Source organism: Chanos chanos, chromosome 12 (assembly GCF_902362185.1).
Source record: "Chanos chanos chromosome 12, fChaCha1.1, whole genome shotgun sequence".
NCBI lineage: Eukaryota > Metazoa > Chordata > Actinopteri > Gonorynchiformes > Chanidae > Chanos > Chanos chanos.
The window spans coordinates 15,626,100-15,647,054 of record NC_044506.1 but is presented as its reverse complement, the minus strand read 5'-3'; the positions used below and the strand labels follow the sequence as shown (position 1 = coordinate 15,647,054).

The window sequence follows — 20,955 nt, the reverse complement described above, 5'->3', positions numbered from 1 at the left end:
CACCCCCCCCCCCCGAACATTCACTGAACGGTCACAGATGGTGTGCATCATCATAAGTCAAAATTATGGCAGGAGTCTTAAATATGTCTGAACGAATGAGGCATATAGCTAATCGAACTATGCAGGACAGCAGTTCCACGTTCATTACGTCCAAGAATGGCTCTTAATGTGCTTAAAAATTATAGGCTAACAGACTATGTTTTGAACAACACAAAACAAGACGTCAACTTTGCGAGACAGAGCCGTGTTATCGACCAACCCTTTGCACCCCATAAATGGCACGAAAATTCCAGGGCTAATTGGTGTCTCACCCTTCTTCTTCCCGGTCAAAACGACTAAACATATCTGGGCTACACGCTACTGAACTGACAAAAGTATACAAGCCCAGAGTGTTAAAACGTGAACCATTTGTGTTCATCACGATTTTAAAGTAGGTTAGTTAATCAGTGAATCTATTGTGTAAGAACAGACTTGCTTAAACCATCTTAATATGAAATGTTTTCGGTCATACGACATATTGAAATCAAAGTATGCACTTGTTTGTTTGCTGTGATTTAATTTGATGACAATAATGTTCTTATAATTGTTTACATCTGTTAATAGAGCTTAAGCGTAGGTTACTCATTAGATCGTAAAGTTTGATTACACAATTGATTCCGTCGCTTCTGCTGTCTAATCGAGAGTATGAAACGTTTAATCGAAATTGCAAATATTTCTATGGTCATTTCATCACAGGCATGTAATATAATCGAGGTATGGTAAACATCGGCACATAAATGGTGTTGTATGGGTTGCTTAAGCTACACTGAATTAAGCGAACACGACAGCGAGTCAGATTTTCCAATAGCTCATCCATGAATGCCACAACGTTCAGTTTGTGAGGACGGACGAAACCGCTTCTCTGAGGTAACTGTACGCTGTTTTACCATTTCGTCTATTGTTCGGTTGTCATATTTCGTAGTACTAAAGTACATTGCGTTGTGAAAACTGTATAGACTTTTATTTCCAAACCCCTTTTACATTATTAGGTACTGTTTGTTTGCTCTCAGCACAAGGAAATTAACGTAGCGCAGAAAACGGAGACGGAGCTACATTTATCCCCAGGGAATTATAACGTTGCCTAATGTAAAGCGTAAATCAGACACTGTCTGTCTAAGATTTGTGAAATTCTTCTAAATCGTTATATCAGTACCAGTAAATACCTTGGTTGCTGTCTGTTCCAAGTACGACTCACATGTTTAATGGTAGTTTATTCATTTTACCACTATCTGGTTACACGTCTGTGCGCTCACGAAAGTTTTGTTTTGGTTTTTTTTCCCCCTCGGACTGAACCAACACTTAAACCGACACTGTATGTTTATTTCGCAAACATCTCCTTTGTTTCAGGATAATATTTAATCCTCTTAATGGAAAAAATTTGTCGGAAATATCTTTCATTCACATAATATCACAGGTGAAGCCTGACTGTCATCTGCCATTCGTATAAATTAAGACAATTTATGTACACAGCTTCAGTTTTTTAATCTTGAGACATCAACAGTAGGCCATAAGCGCTTGTGTACAGTCCAGTGTTAAACACCATGGACATCTAGCGTTTCCCCAAACAATCAGATATAGCCTGAAATGTGACCCCGGAATGTTCAGTATGTAATATTATATTAATTAGCATGCATTACAATATCACAGATAGTTTTAAAACAGAACAGTTGATACTATTACACGGATGTATGTGTGCAAGACACAATTTTGGGAACTATATCCACAACAGTGCAGTAATAAAAACGGTTTTGATTTTGCCATAGTGGTGTTGTGCTCTTACTCCAGAGCAGAATGGGGTGGCTCTGGCTGTCCAGCTGCCTCCTGCTGAGTGTTTGGTGCCCTGTGGAAATGATGGACACGGAGTACGAGAATGACTGGGAGTGGGGTTCTGGCCTTCACGAGCTCCTGTCCAACTTCCCCGCGGATAGCCCCTTTGTGTCAGAGTCACCAGGGAGACCTGCCAACTGCACTCAGCGTTTTTGGCTGCCTCCGTCTTCTCCCGTTTGCTGGGACAACGTCGCGGGGCCAGAGGAGTTTGCACAAACCCGTCTCCTGGTGCTCCAGAATCGTGCTGCTTTACAGGCGGTGCTCCGGGCCAGCGGCCTGGAGGAGGGGGGTGTTTCATATGACCAGCAAGCCAAGGAAGACATGCAAGGTGTTAAGGAAGATCACTTAAACGTGGTCGAGACCACAGAAACCGTGCAGAAGGTCTTCTCCTCTTTAGAGGAGAAAAGGAGGGAAGGCAAGGGGCACTGGTCATTCTCCAGGTGAGCCATACCAAACAGTATAACTAGACCTCCTGTCATCAAGATGTTCTGTTATCAGTATTGGACTATGTTTATTTGAGCATATTTAGACCTTATGTAAAGGTTAAAAAAAAAATCCAGGGTGTTTGTACCCAAGCCCCGCAGAATTCCTATAGACTAAGTGCAAGTTAGAGCATGTTCTGTTATGCACAGAGATACAAAAACCTGGCAAAACATTTGTCCTGAAAAAAACTAAACACAACATGGCTGGCTTTGTTTAGAAAATCTGTCTTTACAGCTCTCACACTGAATCAGGATAAACAAAATGGCTGAAAACAACTGTGTAAAAGATGGGTCCCATTTTTAATGGAGTGTGGTAGAATGCTTTCAAGCATGTCAGGTGTTTAAGCTCTTTATTACATGAAAGGCTAAACAATTTATTATGTCTGTAGAGACATGTTTGGAAACTAACATCTTAGAGAAGAGTCTTTTTACAATGAGAATGCTTTAAAAGATATTAACATGTCAAGACATTACGTATTTGACAGTTGTACACATTGACAAAATCATTGACCTAAGCTGAAACTGAAATTAAGTCTATTTAAAGAAAAAAAAAAAAATGGAGCCAAGGCATGCTTACTAAAAAAAAAAAAAAAAGGGAAAGTAAAGTGTACCTCGAGACCCAAGTTCTTTCATTAAAATATATGTTCACTAGTTCTCTCTTTGTCTTTTCTCATTCTCGTCATTTTCAGCTTAAAGGAGACACTTGCCAGGACAAAGGACTGGATGATTGGCAGAGAAAGTGCAGCGGTCCTCTTGGAGAAGCAGCTTTCCAGCCTGGAAAGGTCACTGCATACCATGCAGCTCCGGCTTGCCAAGCTCCTAGCTCACTGATTAGTCAAAACTGATAAATATATTTACAATGCATGTTTGTTTGTTTTTTTTTAATCTCCACACCTCTGCTTACTTGACACAAAGAGAAATGTTTACACATACTATTCAGCATGCGTATGGCTTTCTTCCGCTATGGTATTTTATTTACTGAAACTGCTTTTAACAGCTTTTTTTTTTTTGGTTTGATTTCCTAGCTGTACTTAAGTCTTTAGCATACCCTTCCCCTCCACCTCCTCGAATGAAACACCATCATTAAGTGCAAGAGACTGGCATTAAGTCTAGGTAATAAAATCTATTTTTATACCCTCAGTCTGCAGAGTACTCCATTAACGTTTTAACGTTTATGTGAAAATGAGTCTCATGTGTAGTGCCATGTGAGTGAGAAAATGGAACATCCCATTTCTGTGTGATTCACATTAAAAACTACCCCTGAGTGCTACAACACTTTCAGTCAATGGAGAGAGAGAGAGAGAGAGAGAGAAAGAGAGAGAGAGAGAAAAACCAAAACAAGAGTACTATGGCACCTTTATTTCAAAGGACAAAAACTAAAATACATACAAGAGCAAAACAAAACAAACCATCAACAAATGAACTATACAGCATATTACAAAATCCTTGAGTTGCAGAACAGATGCCTCAGTGAAATATTCACAACTCTGAAATTCAGTGCATTTTTTCAAAAACCAAAGAAAGAGACATCGACTCCCCTGTTCCGAAAACTACTGTTATTATTTTAATTAAGCTATTTAAGGACCAACTGGCAGAAGCGCACAACATAGATTTACAAAAGCCCATGTTGGCAGTTGGTTGAATGGACATCATAAAAACCTTCCAACACAACAAACCTCAAGAAGAACCAACCCCCCCCCCCCCCCCCCCCCCCATTGGCCAGGAATTTTCAGACCCAGTCCTCAAAGTCCAGAGCCCTGCTGCTTCTTCCCCGCGCCTCATAATTAGTCCATCTTTACATGGGCTGGGAACCAGATGTGTGCACTCTTTTGCCAAATTAGACACATATAGTGGTTGGTATATATATACAAAACCAACAGGATGTCTGGACAGAATGCCTGAGTTTGTCATCACTGCTCAAGGCAGTTACTACCACAACACATTAAAGTTGGCAAAATCCAGGGTTCCTCTGATTTGCTTATATTCTCCAAGCATTCAGTAACAAAAAAAACAACTTCAGTGTTACTCCAGTCTTTCACTTAAAACCGATTCCTGCACTATGAAATATATTTATGTAAAAAAACCCAACCAAAACAAAACGTATTTCAATGCCCTGAGCAACACTATCTTGTATTGCTGATACTTAAATATTACTTATGTCACATTAAACATGACCACTTCATCTGTGGTCCTTTAAGCAATTCATTTTTATACATCAATATGGAATGCATCATACGAGTGTCAATTTTGCAGCATGTTTCCAAAGAACAGCAGTGGCTCTATGGCAAATGTCAGTACCAAAATCTGCCATTTACAGTACAAACAAGACAGCACATACTGTGATCTGAACATGATTAGTGTTCACTGTGCTATGCAAGCAAGTCCATAATGTCAGTTGTTTAAATGAATGGCATACAAAATGTAAATGCCAGTCCTCTAAACAAAACTACAAGAACAGTGCTGTACTTTAATTAGCTGGATTTCACAATATGGCCATGGCTTGAGCACAGCAATGTCACTCGGCTGTTTCCTGATTTCTTCAGTAATTTTCTACAATTGCATTCGTGTCTCTTTGTTTTGAGCACTCAGGATGTGGTTACTTTATTAAGTCTCACTAATTGTGATGTGATGGTCACAGACTCTGCAATTCTCCACTACAGGCAGTCTGGTTAATTGTCCTCTTCCTCATCCTCTCTCGCCTCCAGGGACTTCAGGTAATCCCTTGCCAATATCTTCTTTGGAAGGATATCTGAAAGAATACGAAGACAGAACAGGATTAAACGTGGGACCAAAGGAGATTCCATTACCACATCAACACTGGTCATTCAAACATAAATGTCCTCAAAACAACATCTGTCCCAGAGTTCTTGTAAGACAAGACTACGAGACTATAATACACAAGTTACGTTTAGACGGACGTTGAGGTATTCCTTCGACTACATCTCTCAGCGTTTGACAACATACTCTTACCAGTGAGAAACTGAAAAGTCTCCGTCTCTTCGGCAGTGTTCGCAAGATCACTGTATGACAGAGTGTTTTTTTCTTTTCCTGATCCATTAGTGTAAGAGGACAAGGCCAAGTGCTGAACGAAAAGCTCCTGGAACAAAGCAGAGAAACCGACTTTCAGACATAAAACTTGTCAAGCGATTAGCAGAGCTTAGCGTGCTAGCTGTACATATCAAATGATATATCGGTAGGTCGAACACGAATCGCTTGCTACAGAGCCCTCGATTGGTACCACAATTAGTTCACTGGCAAATCAGCAACAACTTCATCAGTAGCCTGGTACCCCTCTAGATCATGCAGCTAAAAAGCTACGTTTGATAGTTTATCAGAGGCGAATCTTGCAAGGTAAAGTATCCAGCATGCTAACCGAAACACAGCGATTAACTTTAGTTCCTACCGCCGTTAAGCTAACAAAGTGAGTCAAAGCAACATAAATGCATTTAACTTTACCGTTGCTTTTGTGGTCAGGAAAAGGGCATCTTGGTTAATACATGAAACGTCCGGAGAGCTTTTCATGATCAGTTTCACTCTTGACATTGGCAGTGAGACATTTTTGCTGTTAGTTGCCCGCTCAACTTTCTCATCCATGCTCTGTTCAGACATCTTCACTTCAGCTCTCGTTGGGTAGATGCAGCGGAAATACATCATTGCTTTTGAACGTCTGTTACGTTAAACAGGGAATTGTAGTTTTCTAAAGTGTATTTTTTTGAGACGACAGAAATAAAGCGATTTCTTCGTTTTAACATAAAAGACAAACAAACAAACATACCCCCAAAACAAAACAAACAAAACAAAAACAACAACAACAAATCTCGCCTAGTTTTTCTCAGGAGCCATAGACTTATTTAGAATTGATCTGATATTATTTCAACTATATATTATTACTTATTAGGTTTTACTGGATTTATACTGAACAGTTATACAGCCTGCCGATCAACAGGCTCAACTGAAAATGAACTGCTGATTTATTTGTCAGTGAAGCTAATATCTCGAATTCACATGAATTTACCTGAATAAGGTCTTGTGCAAACCTTCAAGACACGAAGAAGACCACAAGAAACAGTGTGGTATATTAAAGGAAACTATTTTCCTGCAGAACGATCAGTGAAAATATTTTGTTTACATGATCTTGTAATTTCGTAAAAACTGCTTGATTTATGTGCGCCCCAGTAGAAGAGAACTACATTTCCCACTGTGTAAACTAAGAGCGTGTTCAAACTTGTGGCTGAGCAAAGTTGTGCGCAAACGGCAGAGTAACTTCATTGTTCACACCAACGGTCTTAGCAAAGAACTGAAAAGTCCGTGTCTGAAAGCGTGGACGATTTGAATCAGACTGATGTGTATATACTGAAAATCACAGAGACTTTGCATTTCTGGATTTCTCCATTCGCTCTTTGCAGACCCGTCAAACCTAAAATGGTGTCGTTGTCTGCGCCTTTTACCACTTGAGTTTCCACGAACACGCACATTTTCGTTAGGGTCAGTGTTTGCGTGTCCATCAACATATTTTCCAGTTGTTCAGTTAAATAATATTCATGGCAGGTACAGGCACAGGAGGCGGCGGACAAGCTCCAGGGCCCGGTTTAGGGTCTGGATCGGGGATTTGTAATCCGCGAAAATTTAGCGAAAAAATTGCATTGCACACTCAACGGCAAGCTGAAGACACTGCCGCCTTCGAAGAGGTTATGATGGACATCACTTCCACCAGAGTGAGTGGAACTGGGCAGAAAGCTAGCTAGGCCCTCAAGATCCTAACGTCATTTGTTATCGTAATGTCAAGATCATGATAAAAGTATTTGAGAATGCTTGTTACAATATGGACATTCGAAACACATGCACAGTGTAAACCGCCTTGTATATAAACGGACAGATCGGACTGTCATGTGATTACGCCCTTTTACCTATCTTAATTTATGTGTCGTCTCTGGTTGACTTAGTGTTCTTATGATAACAATACTCCTGTTTTGCATGATGTTGCACGAAGTAGCGGTAAAAATTAAACGTAGCAACGTAAGTTAGTCTTCTTGATACCTGTTGAACATGTTACGCTTTGCCCCTTCTAGCTAGATGTGCGCCCTTCTTAGACTAGTACAATATCTTTACTATAGCTTTGCACTCAAAGTTCCAAAAGTCATTCAAGTCTGTAAAGTGTTTTCGTGAAATCAAATGCCCCTGGATACATTATCTGTATAGTGACTATATAACTCATGTCTGTTCCAGTTTAAAGCTCAGAGAATACGTCAGGCGAAAGGTCAGGCACCTTACTACGGTGGTTCTTTACCCAATGTCAGTCAGATTGCGAGAGGATTCACAGAGTCCCAGGTGAGACTTGGTTTACTCTCTCTGAGACAGATATAGCTTTATTACCACTGTTTATAATCCTGGGCATATGCTCTGAGAGAAGTTTCATATTTCAGTCTCAAATAGTTTTCTCCATCGTGCATTTGTTCATAACTGTAATCACATTAACAACGGTTTCAGAATCTCTTCTGTGTTAACTTTTGAAGTCCAGTGTTTTGCCTTTGATGAAATGCTTTATCACAGCTAAATCTTTGGCACTTTGCATGTCTGTTTGTAAACACAGAGCCAGTTCCCATGTAACCAAGACTACTGTTGTCCCATCCGAAACTACCCAATGGCCCGCAGAGAGAGCAGACTCAGCCCCCCTGGCCGACCAAATAAGAGACATGTATCCCTCTTGGACGAACTGGATACTCAGTTACTGCATGTATTTACAGAGTGGTGCTAGGTCACACTGCTTTCACTCAAAGCACCATGAAATCCTTTTTAACACTAATCTCATATGCTTTGCTGTTGCTTGTTGTTTGATGTTTTTTTTCACAGTGGCAGTGTGTATAGCTCTGTCATATAAGGATATAAAAATACAAGGAATCATACAAACACTCAAATGTTTTGGTATAATTAATTGCACCATTATGTTGGCCTCTATGAGAGTGTATTGGCTGCATGTGCTTTTGTGAACATCCTAGACACCTTTTTCCATTTATCTCACCTTAACCACTTCTCATAGATTGACCATGCACCCTATCACACAACCTTGCAGTCCCCACCCCCTGGTCCCAGCTGGAGAAGGTAATGGTTAGACCCTAGATAGCAGTCAAATAGAGTTGTTACTCATAGCTTGTTTAGCTTCTTGCACTTTGTACATTGCAAGTCCAGTTATTTGATCTTTACCAAATGGTAGTTGGTAGTTTGGATGTTCTTATTTAACATGTCTTCCTTTTCTTCATTCCTGAATGTCCCGCTTGTTGGGACTGGTCTGTGTGATTGATTTTTTTTTGTTTCTTGTGCCAATCACTAAGAAACTGGTCAAATAGCTCGGCAGCAGAAACAAGCCACTTTGTTCATCTCCCAGTGACAGCATTGAATAGGTAAACAGAGTTGTGTTTGACTTGTTCTTACCTTCCTAGGGCCTCATAACCAGCCTTAACCTACAGACCTCCTCTCTTCCACAGGACAAATTCGGATTCAGCCCTTCACACTACTTTGCGAAACACGCAAACGGGAGACTCCCAGAGATCCACTCAGCCACTTGCATGCTGCAGCAGACCTAGCGGTGAGGGCAAAGTCTTTTTAGTCATACATAGCTGATATCAGTCGTATGTTTTGAGTCCAGTTTAGTTTTGATGAGTAGCCAACATTAAGGTAGTACAGAACAGTCAATTCACTGATTTCTACAGGGACTCACTGATCTCTAATTGGAACTGTACTCTCCAAGGAACCCCAGCTTTTCTGTTTCCAGTGCCTCTGATTGAAGAGAATGTTCCAGAAGAGGGTAAACCTCTTAAACTGACTAATGCACCCAAGGTACTTTCCTACTTTATTTTGCAAATCATATTGGATTCGCATTTGATGCGTAATTCTGTGTATGTCTGTTCACATTTCAGTCACATTAGAATTGCACCAGAACAGCTACTGTTTTTGTACCCGTCAGATTTTATCAAGTTTTTTTCTAGTGCTGTCAGATTTATAAAGCTAATTGTGTGTCCGCAGTTCCTGACAACGTCGACAGGATGTGAAACACCCGACATCCAGTGAGTCATTTCTTCTCTACCTTTTCTATGTAAACATCCGTTGAAACTGAATCTTGCATTACTCTCGGTTTCATAATTATTTTTTGATCTCTTCTTCTTTAGTATCTTCCCTTCCTCAGACCAGGAGACCAGCTCTCTCCTCAATGTTCCTTCTTCTCTCAACACATGCGGCTCTCTCCCAGACCTTTCCAGTCTGCATCTCCCCTCTCCACTGCCTCCGGGTTTGGACTCAGAATCACTTAACCCCACTGTGCCCCTAAGCAGTGCCAACAGCATTGGGCACTTACCCAACACTCCTGCACATCCATATGTCAGGGCAGACAGTGAAGGCCCCTTGCCCAGTATGTAGGACAAGCATTTTATATGTGATTATATGTTGGTATTTCTAAAATGCATGTGGTGGTTTTTGTGGAGTTGATAGGTAGAAGTTCTAATATTTCACAAAGAATAACTTAAGTCAGAGGTTACCTATCTGCCACATACAGCAAAAACATCTGATGTTATGTGATTGGTCTTCGGAGAGGAGGATTCTGGTTGTGAAGATGTAGCTAATTCCATTTTACTGTTTACAGAGTTCTCTGACTAATTTATGGTGATCTTTGTAGGTGACCCTCTATTTATTTTCATTTGTGTGATTTTTTTTTTTTTTTTTGCCAGGCTTGTCTTCACCTCTGCAGACATGCATCAGTACTCCATTACTCCAGTCTTCACTTAGCAGTCCAAACATCCAATCATCGCTCAGCACTAACTCCCTTCTCAGCTCTTTAAGCTCCACCTCCTCATGCCTTTCACTGAGTAACTCCTCCCTGCAGTCATCCCTCAGTAACCAATCTCTTCAGTCCACGCTAAGCAACTCCTCCCTCGGTAACCAGTCTGTCCAATCAGCAGCCAGCCACTGTAGCTACAGCAGTGGAATTGGTGATTCTCGATCTTGCTCCTCCTCCTCTCTGTCTGGATCGCCGCATGCTGCTGGCCAAGCTCAGATCTTACATACCATCTCATCACGGAAGCGGAACCAGGTTAGCCCACTGATCATGCCGAGCAGTGGAGAATCTCGCTGGCACCTTCCGAAACAGTTTTCCCCCACAGTTTCCCCAACACTCTCATCTATAACTCAGGTAGAAGTATTATGGGTATTTTTGTTATTGTTAAGTAACGCATCTGCTCATACGTTTTGTATGCTTCATACTTACACCGTGTTCTTCACAGGGTGTTCTTCTCAACACTTCCAAAGTGTCAAGAGAGCTAAAGCTACCAGTGTATCATCAGTGTGAACCATCACAGGCTTGTCCTCCACTGACTCACCAACTGTCACTACAGCTACAGCAGTTTAAGCCAGAAGGACAGCGAGAGTACCTTCAGGAGACAAAACACCACGTGCCAAGTCAACACCAAGTACATCATCATAAAAATACCCAAGGTCAAAACCCACAACAGTTACATCTGAGACAACAGCACCAGCTTCCCCATTCGCATGCTCAGCAATACCAAGCTCAGCATCAGTATCCACAGACACAACACCAACAGCAGTTTCAGAAGCCGCAAGATCCCCAGCCCCAGCCGACACCACAGCAAGAACATCTGCCTCTACAAGCACCCCCACATCTCCCACAACAACAGGAATATCAACATAAAGAGCAACAACAACAACAACAACAACACATTGATCCACAACCATACTCTCAGGTTCAACAGTTACATCAACAAGAACATCTACGCCTACAATGTCAACCCCATCTGTGGTACCAGCAGTATCCGCCCCACAGTCATCAACCATCTCATCATCGGCAGGACCAGGAGCAAGATCCAGGTTACCAGTCTCATCAGTGCCAATCTCAGGGCGCTCGCATGCCAACCCAGAGTCAGGCCACTTTCTTTCAGAATGCAGCTCTGTCAGGGATACTGCCGAGCACGCCAGAAGGGCCAGTGCAAACCACGTTAAGACCATGCAAGCATGCATGGGAGCAGCTAAAACAGCTGTCTAAGGTGAAGGTCCTTGAGGGTCGAGGAAAGAGCATTTTGCCTGGTCACAAAGCGATGTCGTCAGCCAGGGACAGTATCCGACAAGGAGGAATACCAGGTTTGCAGGATTCTGGATCCCAACTTTCCAACGTGAGTGCGTTATTCCACATTTCCACGTTGTTTAAGATTTGGATAAATCATCGTAAGATGTTTTGCTCTGGTCTTTATCAGCACACACACAGAGACACATCATGTAGGCTAAACGATGCTGTCATTGGTGTACTGTTGTATATTTGCATTTCCCCCTTGTTTGTTTTATTTGATGCTATCTTGTGTTGTTAGGGCTAACCAGTCCATGTGTCGCGGTTCAAGAAGATTAGCCAATTTATTTCTTTCGAACAGCTTGGGTTCGGATTCGTTGTGAAATCTGAGCGTGTTTGTTTATTGCTGATCTCAGCATGTTAGTTTGGAGGTTTGCTTTCAAGGCCCTTGCTCTGCTGTGTTTCAGCCACTGTACAAGTTTGGCACTGGGAGTAATAGAGGATAGTGGTTATGTTGCATGCTCGCCTCATACGTCGGGTCACTGATACAACCGGTCACTTTATCGTGCGCGAAAAAGAAAAATAAGTACTTTGACCAGATGAGAGCTTTCCCTTTGAAGAGTATGTTTGTGCACCGTGCATACACATGAAAGTGTACATTTGGGATGGTGGACATTAATATTGATCATTTCAAGTCCTTCAAATGCCCTGGCCCTTAATAATGAAGTGTTTATATGTATGTGTGTGTGTGTGTGTGTGTGTGTGTGTGTGTGTGTGTGTGTGTGTGTGTGTTTAATTTAATCATACACACCCTTTTTTTTTTCCTAGGAATCATACATGGGTCTCCAGCTGACTCCGAGTCAAACTGAAGCTCTCTCCCAGCAGGTGGGGCTGTCTGCCAGTTTGCCTTTACCATTAGTATAGTAGCCAAAGATCCATACACCTCTTACTCTTGAGGTGTCCATCAAATGTGCTTATGTAGTCATGCTTGTAGTTTTTCTCAGCTGATGTTTTAGGGTAGAGCATCTTTTTGCAACGTCTGTGTCCGGGCTCACTAGTCATGCATCTTGTCTTCTTTCACTCTTTCTCTCTGTTGTTCAGCTTGGGCAGATCCACAGAGAGACTTCAGGCGTGAGTGGTGCAACAGGTCCCACGTCTCGGGTAACAATGGGGAAAAATGAGCCTGATTTTGAAAGCCTCCATCCCCATCAGACCCAGAGCCACTGTGATGGAACCTATAGTTTTTCTGGTGTCACCCTAGCAGGTGCGTCAAGCTGAGTATGGACTTTGATTTTTAGATTTTGGAAATATGAAAGAGCAATATGTAGATGAGCCCACCATATGCTTTTTTTCAGCTTCAACAAAAATGACCAGTGAAGTTTTACTGATAAAATCTGTTATTTGTTAAGAATCTGATTTTCACTAATTTGTTTAGTGACTTTGGGGACATGAGATTCTAATTCCAGTTCTAATTGTTTGTTCATCTTACTTCAACCATATTTTTCTTTTGCTGAAATGTTCAGTGCATTTTATCAGTATGTCAGTTTCCAGTGTCTGCACCTTTCAGATCCCGCCTCCTGGCTGGACCAGGAGATCTCTGGTTTTCCGGGCGCTCTGCTGGACTTGGACATGGAGCCATTTGCCTTAGATGACAGTGGGTGTGGCACACATGCTGATGGTAACACCTTGGATGCAGATACTCTGGGAGAGATGTGCTCTAATCCTCACCACTGACCAGAGTCAGTATTAAAATTATGATGAAAAATAAACCCATAAAATGCACTGTCTTTATTCTTTTTTTGCCGTCAGACTGGAACTAAGTGATAGAAAAGCGCTTGAAAGATGTTTGTACAAAGCTTAAGAGGTGAAAAAGGATGTTGTTGTTGTTTAATCGCAAACTTTAAATTCTGCTCTCTCTCTATTTGACCATGCACTTTGTCTGTTTGGAAATCCTTAAGTATCTCAGTTATAGATGATCTCGATTGAGAACGGCCACTATCTCGCACAGCTCTGTTTGCCTGAAAATGAGATTAACAGTAACTTTATGTCTTCATTTTCTTACATCTGTACAGTCAGTTACATCTCTTGAATAATGAAAAAGATTCATTACTGCCTCTTCTCGCTTAATTATATTACTTATTTATGATAATTTTATGAATGTTTGTATGGAAAGTCAGTTAATTTCCGTCACCTTGCTCTCTAGGAGAGATGAAAGATTTTAACATATTTATGGTATATGAAACTGGCCCCATTTTTTTGTTGTAAATATGTCAAATGCAATGTGTTTTCATCATTTACCAAAGAAAACTGAGGAGTATTAAAATACAAACTTACAAATTTATGCAGACATGTTTGCCAACGTTATACAGTATTTTACATGCCAAACGAGAAAATGCCACTTTGACTTTGAAAATCTTGTATTAAAAAGTGTGAATAGGACTAAACTAGGGCTTTTTTAGGTCTACATTTCCATAGTAATATATATTCTTAATGAACTTCTCATGATCAGTGAATGATCATTGCAATGAATTTGTTCACATTTAATTGCACTTTCCTGTTTATATGAGAACCTTTTACTAGAATTAAACATATTTTCTCACCTGAGAGATTTTGTTGATGTTTTTTTCTATCTAAAGCAGATATACATCCCATGTCAAAAAGACTGACTCACAACAAATAACTAAGCTTTGTTACCGACTAACTCTTGGTTTCTCAAATGAATGTACTTTTCACTGCTAGATAAACAGAAAAACAGCTGAAGACTAATAAGGCTTGATTTAATGTATTTAGCTTAGCTAACCATGTCAGCATTTTTTCTTTTCCCTGTTTTGTACTTAAATCTACGTTACAGTGTTGTATGGACAAAAAAAAACATTGCACTGACACAATTTTTTTTGCAAAGAAATCATTCAAATGTATAATTCAAATAATCTTCATGATAAAGTTAGCATATTGCTGTTCTGTTTGTGCTCTGTTTCTTTTTTATTGTCTGGATTGATGGATTAGCTTAAGTGAATATGTGAAAAAATAAACATTTCTGTGCTTGACACTGTTTAACATTTTATGATTTTGATATATAACTAAAAACTGTGATCGTTTTACTCCTCTTGTCATATTATTACATTTTTCTTGTAATATTATTACAACCTGTTAATAAGGTTTACACTCGTACTAACTATATCCGTGCTACAGCAAACTTTGTTCCAATTTTGTAGAGTTTACAGTTTCCACAACCTACCCTGCATTTTGCTTGTTGGTCACAAATTTAATTTTTTTTATCTTTTTTTCTGCTATTCAGTGGATATGGTGGACAAACCCATGTACTTTTGATTTACATAGCAACAAGACAAACTTTTCAGGAACTTCTGGAAGATTTCTCAGTTAACTTTTTTCTGTTTCACCCATTTTTATTTCCCTATTTATGGCAGGGGAGAGAAGTTCCAACTTGATCCTCAAGGGGGCACTGCTCTATATACTTTTAGGGGCATTTGTTGTGTGGAGTTAGGGTTGTCTTTTGCTCTCTCTCTCTCTCTCTCTCTCTCTCTCTCTCTCTCTCTCACACACACACACACACACACACTGTGTGTCTGATGTTTTAAAAGTAATTTACAGTCTCTAGTATAGTATAGGCTGTAATGAGAAATGGCTGTAACTAACAGCTGGTACCACTGGTACAATGGTACAACTTTATTATAGAGTGTAATACAGGAGATTTATTTTAGCCCTTGGGCTACATGCAATGATGAATACTACTCCACAAAGGCTATTTGAAAGTTAGTTGAACTATACTTATTGGCTCACAAAATTAACATGGTTGTATAAGGAATTATGGGTATGCATTGCAAAACGTCCCTGTGCGGTCTAATCAAAACCAGGATTATTATGACTGGAATTCACCAGGGCTGCCAGTGTTTAACTGTCAGTTTGTCAAAACCTGTCAAGTTCACTGATGATTAATGGGTGAATTGTCAAACTCCTTCTCGTCGATATTCCCAGGACTTATCTGTCTTTATTACATCTCTCATGTTCCATCGCACCGTATTGATCTGCTGCTCCAGAATTCTTTCTCTCGCTCTTATATGTTGCTTTACATTTGCTTTCTCTCTGGAAATGTCAATGATGTGTGTGTGCGTGTGTGTGTGTGTGAGTGTGTGTGCGCACCTTAATTTTCCATGCAGTCTTTTGTACAATGTGGGTGTTTTCATGTGGTACTACTCCTTCATCGACTTTAACGGCACGTTGATTATTTTGAACTAACTATATATTTTATATGCGTAAAATGGTTGTTTTAATATGCTGTTGGGAAACATGCCCTTTTGAGACACAAGCTGTATCAGGAAAGTCATAATTCTGACTTTATAGAGAAATGAGAGACACTGAATGTCTTTTCTTTTCATGTCACTCAACTAATATTTCCTTCATTTATCACCAGTATGCATCAGCACACAGCAGAGTATATTCAATGGTGGTCTGTAATATGAGTTCTGCAGGGAAAGTGTGCAGCATGAAATAGGATGTAATTTAAGACACTGGCTCAGACTTTCCATTAAATTGTAACAAAACAAATCTCATGTTTAGAAAAGGCTTCTCTGCGTGCTTATCATATTTATAACCCGCATGACTGGCTTTTGGCTGATAAATTAAACTTGCATTGCACAATATTTCAGTACACGTCTGAGCTGTTGATAACAAAAGCTGGAAGCAACGCAGAGCACTCTTAATCTTCTGATGGTTTCTTACTATTGCATTTTAGTTCACTTTATATGAATTTAGTCACTTACAGATGAATTTAACTTTAGAATCTTTCAACACAATCTTTGATATTTGTAATTCTACGGTCATTACCAAGTTCAAAATTACAGTGTTTTCTAGTATCCATTTACAAGTAAAATTCTAATGTAGAACATAGAATATGTTTGGCATGTAAAGCTACAACTCCTATCACATACATACAGTACTCTGATTTCACTTAACAACAACTACCAACTATTTTTTTGTCTGCATATGTTCTATCTAAGTAACAGAGTGACTGGTTTTAGGATACTGCAGTCTAAACATCTGAAATATGGAAACAACTGTAACGTGACAAAAATAACTCACACACTAACCACACACTTAGTCTCATACTTAAACTGTGGGGACTTACAAGACCCATCAAAGTTTCTCTTCCATATGAAGCTGTCTTGGTTCAGTTCTTGTTCCTCGATACGCTTTCTTTTCACTCTCTTTGTTTGTACCTTCAGTGATAAGTTATACGGGTTTCTTTCTCTTAACCAAACCACATACAACAAACTTGAAGGGTAAGCGAGTTGAGTTTATATTTGTGAAGTATGATTCTGGGCAATTCACTGAAGAAACAGTTTGTTGTTTTTTTAATTGAAAAAATATGCGCACTGGTTCTCTGTGACTGAAATTTGTTCCGTCAACATGAATTATCCTCTTCAGTTTAACTCAGTTTGTATTTGTTAAACTGACACTATCTGTTCTAGTAAATTAAATGTAATGTTTTCACATTCAGTCTTCTGAACCTGTTCAAAATCTGCTGCCAATGTATAAGGTAGTTTCAGCGTTATACCAAATCTACATGATCCTGTGTCTCCGAAATGTTTTTTTTCGTGGTTGGATTTATACATCCAGACAACAGAGGTCTTTTTGGGAAGCATGCAGAAGTTCATGCTATGCACCCCAGATCTACTCGCATCTAATCTGGCCCAACTGACCATTCAAAGGGAGTTGCTATTGCAGCAATGGGGAGATAACGTCCTGCTGGCATCCCACCGGTGAACACCGCCAGTTTTGTCTGTGTGGGTGTCCGGCAAAGCCAGAAGCACCACTTCTGGGATTATAAAGTGAGTCTCTGTAATGGTCGGCTAGGGTCTTTTCTGCTGAGTCACTCTCTAGCTTGTGGCACAGTTATAACCTAAATATGTATGGTGCTAACCTTGCAAAGTACAAAATACCTTCCTTTCCTCTTTCTTCATCTGTGTCAGGCATGTCAAAATCCAGTCTTAGAGGGGCAAGGTTCCGCTGCTTGTTGTTTTGACCTCTTAACTACATACTGATTTTTTACCTAGTAAACAGGTGTGTGCCCCCTTCAGCCAATCAGAGACCACGTGTGGTTGGTTGAGAAGAAAACTGGCAGGACCTTGGTCCTCCAGGGTTTTCTTCTGACACGGCTGTTTCCCATCTTTAACACTGGCATGCACACAGTTTCAGTTTCTCTCATTTCCGGTGGGAGCCAAATATAACCCATTCAGTTATTCTCAGCGTGACTGAAACAAGTAGAAATTACCCTTGCCAAGATTAAATGACTTCCAATAGTTCAACCTATGAGATAAATCACGTTCGGATGAGGAACATACGTCAAATGTAGAGTATTAACATGCGCTGCAGTTACACAAATTGGACGGCCCTTCACTTCCCTTTTTCAGCGTTGTTGACTTGAATCTGGCATTTAAATAATGTATTTATGATAAGACCTTAAGTGTTTTCTCCATGAGATCTGTTCCAAATGCTGATGAATGCATCTGATGGCCTAGTTTCCAAAAAGAAATTCAAAAACCAGCTGCCACCTAAAATGTGTAGGAGCAATCAGAACGTGAGTGTAGTCATTTAAAAGTAGTTTTGATTGCAAGACACATAGGATCATTGTTTCTGTAATTTCAGCTGTGTAGTGCGAGGGGGAAAAACACATAATGGTCTGTCAGTGCAAAAATCACACTCATCCATTCTTCCCTGCAACACTCCATCCCTGGTGATAGAACACAATTTGTAAAATTAAACAGTGAGTGCCACAGGTCAGCATAAAGTAATTATAGTAATTCTTGTTTTTTTTTTTCCTTTTTTAAGCTGTGAGAAATCCTTGCTGTTGGAATAGTTGATAGAAATGTTGGTCTGTAAATCTCAGCTAATAGGTTAGCTTGGCTGAACTGTTTCTCTGGCACCCTGAATTTTAAGGAAAGCAGAGTTCACATCACTGAACCACAAACAATCTACACAGAAATTCAGACTTGAGGCACATGCTACAATAGCCAGCAGTTCAGTGAAAAAAAAAAAAAGGAAAAACAGATGCCTATAAACATTATACATTTTAAAGTGCGTGAAACTGAAATGTCGAGAGTCCAGTGAGAATTTCATAGTTTACTTTCTTAGGTGGGGAGGAAAAGGTTTGTTTAATGTATTCAAGTCTGTTTCCATTCACCACTGTCAAGTTTCAATGCATTATTCATGGTTTATACACTTTAAGGATAGTTACTTTATTGTGTGCCCCAAACACACATGTTTCACTGGCTTTATAGATGTTTAAGGGGTTTTCTTTTGTCTTTTTTTTAAATCATAATTAATGCATCCATGCACTACATTCTTTGTTTGCTTTATTAAGTCCTGATACCCCACTAATGTTCTCCTTTCTCCCTCTCATCTTCTGTGTGTGTGTGTGTCTGTCTCATATGCTTGAGTATGAATGTGTGAGTGTGTGACTGTCTTTCTCCCAGGTGTGCCCTGCTCCCCTCCGTCCTCTTCATTCCTCCCTGTCAGCCTCCTCCTCATCGCAACCCCCCTCGCCCGTTGTCTTTATTTTGTCTTTTTGCTGGTGTGTTTTCTTATGCATTATGATTGTATTACTTGTAATTGCCCACTGGGTCGGCCCCTATTGCACACCTGTCTGGCCAGGAAGGGGTCTCCTCTCTCGGTGGTCCTTCTCAAGATTTCTTCCATTTTTCCCCTGTTACATCTGGGTTTTCTGGGAGTTTTTTCTTGCCCGCTTTGAGGAGGGGGTGCTGTCCTGTTTTGTTTGTCGCGGGTATATAAAGCCCCTTGAGACTTTAAATAGTGATATTAAGCTCTAAATAAATTTGAAACTTGAAACATTTAAGAGGAATTATCCTTCTTAACAGGCAAATTTTAATGATGCTACAATAAATTAGAAATCCCCGTTAAATCTGATCAAAGCACTGGATCAGATGGTTTAAACCGAGGAGCCTCAAAATTTCAGGCATGACTGAAATCAAAACTTGATCCAATCACCTACTTGACTGGTGTAAGAAAGATTCAGATTGGCTAGATGATCTTCATATAGTTACAAATGATCATAGAATTGGCGTGGTTCTCTCTCTTTCTCTCCCCCCCCCCTCTCTCTCTCTCCCCCTCTCTCTCTCTATCTCTCTCTTTGGCGGATAATAGAGCCTATCTTTTGTAAAATCCAGGATGTGAGGTTTTCAAAAGAGAGCTCGAGTATCAGGCTGAATTGGCTATGCAACTGGTTAACTGAGAGACCATTATGGAGCTAATAGGATAAGGAGAGGACCACAACGATGAGACCATGTCCTCTCCCTCCCACAGGCACCACACACATCTCCATTACTGCTGGATTCATCATGTGCAAATTTAGATGTGAAAGCCTTTTAAATGGTTCATCCTTGGTCTGCTCAAAACCCCAAACTCTGTCAAATCAACATCTGTCCTCTCGACTGAAAAATCCCGCCTTTATAACCAAGCCTCTCCAAAAGAAAAGAGAGAGATATCAGGCCCTGTCACCCAACAGACTGAACTCTGATAGTCTGTGGTTTGTACATAGACTAGCCAGCAAGTAGAATTAGACATTAAAATGATATTAATAGACATTTAGTGCAATCTCTGCCATTTCAACGGAATTTCTTCCATTTTTGTTGTGATTTGTCGCATGCAAAAAAAAAAGCGTGTCCGAGAAACTTGTCATAATGAAATTGTTCAATTAGGTGATCGTTTTCGGGCTTCTAATTTACATGGCCCTGCTTTGTCATCCACCTACTGCAACAACACAACAGTTGGCTGAAGGAATAAAGGGGTGGAAGCTTTTTAATTGTAATGTTCCCAAAAGCTTTAACCTAAACAGATCTGTCTTGCACTCTGCTGACGAGACCCCTGCCCCATTGAGTTTGTTTATCTATCCTTGCCAATTAGGCCTGCTTTGTAATATGCAAATTCAAGCACTGACCCAGGCAAACTTCTTTGCATATCTTTTAAAGAAGGGAAGGAGTGGCCCCCGGCCAGTTAATTCAACAGTGTGCCACACTGATGCGCCAATGCATATGCTAATGATACCTAATTGGCTATTTCAGAGGAAGCTGTCAGTAGATGTATTGAAAGTGTGCAAGAATTTGTGACCACGCAAGATATGGGGTTCATTCCAGGGCAGTTCCCTTTATGAGCAAATTAATTATGATCAAGTTAAGAAACATGATTTAAGAACATTAAAAAATCATTCATCACTGAGAGGATTCCTAAGAGTGAGGGCTGAGACGCAAAATTAATTTTCCTATTCACTTTCACCTATTAGAGGTTCAATGAATGTTGAATATGAACTAGATAAAATCCACTCATAATACATTTGGGGCAGATACGAGAGGAGATGATAGAAGAACGCGATGATTAACTGTGAAGATTAAGGCTGTGACCTTTCTCTAAAATGTCTCAGAGTTTGAGCCAAAGATTACAGTGAAATGTTGTGCTTTTTTTTTTTTGGTATCACTTCAAAAGTGCAGACTGTTTTGTCTGAGGATTCAA

At 40.2% G+C, this 20,955-nt stretch overlaps 3 protein-coding genes across 3 annotated transcripts; 2 read left to right on the top strand and 1 right to left on the bottom strand.

The window, feature by feature from the left end:
• The first annotated feature begins 833 nt into the window (after positions 1–833).
• Positions 834–3,179, top strand: LOC115824766 (uncharacterized). The gene is made up of 3 exons (XM_030788519.1): positions 834–906; positions 1,803–2,306; positions 3,038–3,179. The coding sequence occupies exons 2-3, from the start codon at positions 1,831–1,833 to the stop codon at positions 3,177–3,179; spliced, it is 618 nt and encodes a 205-aa protein (XP_030644379.1). The 5' UTR covers positions 834–906; positions 1,803–1,830.
• A 936-nt stretch (positions 3,180–4,115) lies between these two features.
• On the bottom strand, positions 4,116–5,957 carry chrac1 (chromatin accessibility complex subunit 1). The gene is made up of 3 exons (XM_030789285.1): positions 5,805–5,957; positions 5,319–5,445; positions 4,116–5,097 (listed from the first exon to the last, which is right to left on the bottom strand). The coding sequence occupies exons 1-3, from the start codon at positions 5,955–5,957 to the stop codon at positions 5,018–5,020; spliced, it is 360 nt and encodes a 119-aa protein (XP_030645145.1). The 3' UTR covers positions 4,116–5,017.
• A 927-nt stretch (positions 5,958–6,884) lies between these two features.
• crtc2 (CREB regulated transcription coactivator 2) lies at positions 6,885–13,921 on the top strand. The gene is made up of 14 exons (XM_030789284.1): positions 6,885–7,063; positions 7,575–7,676; positions 7,939–8,043; positions 8,386–8,447; positions 8,678–8,746; positions 8,831–8,931; positions 9,094–9,182; positions 9,369–9,409; positions 9,512–9,750; positions 10,067–10,527; positions 10,619–11,521; positions 12,241–12,297; positions 12,514–12,676; positions 12,980–13,921. Exons 1-14 carry the CDS (start codon positions 6,890–6,892, stop codon positions 13,144–13,146), a joined length of 2,733 nt encoding a protein of 910 aa, XP_030645144.1. The 5' UTR covers positions 6,885–6,889; the 3' UTR covers positions 13,147–13,921.
• Positions 13,922–20,955: the final 7,034 nt, after the last annotated feature.

Coding starts and splice junctions, on each gene's coding strand:
- chrac1 (XM_030789285.1), bottom strand. CDS start 5,957: ATGTCTGAACAGAGCATGGATGAGAAAGTTGAGCGGGCAACTAACAGC. Junction 5,446..5,804: donor TCCTGACCACAAAAGCAACG/GTAAAGTTAAAT, acceptor GCTTTGTTCCAG/GAGCTTTTCGTTCAGCACTT. Junction 5,098..5,318: donor GACTTTTCAGTTTCTCACTG/GTAAGAGTATGT, acceptor GTATTCTTTCAG/ATATCCTTCCAAAGAAGATA.
- LOC115824766 (XM_030788519.1), top strand. CDS start 1,831: ATGGGGTGGCTCTGGCTGTCCAGCTGCCTCCTGCTGAGTGTTTGGTGC. Junction 2,307..3,037: donor GGGCACTGGTCATTCTCCAG/GTGAGCCATACC, acceptor CGTCATTTTCAG/CTTAAAGGAGACACTTGCCA.
- crtc2 (XM_030789284.1), top strand. CDS start 6,890: ATGGCAGGTACAGGCACAGGAGGCGGCGGACAAGCTCCAGGGCCCGGT. Junction 10,528..10,618: donor CACTCTCATCTATAACTCAG/GTAGAAGTATTA, acceptor TGTTCTTCACAG/GGTGTTCTTCTCAACACTTC. Junction 11,522..12,240: donor CTGGATCCCAACTTTCCAAC/GTGAGTGCGTTA, acceptor TTTTTTTCCTAG/GAATCATACATGGGTCTCCA.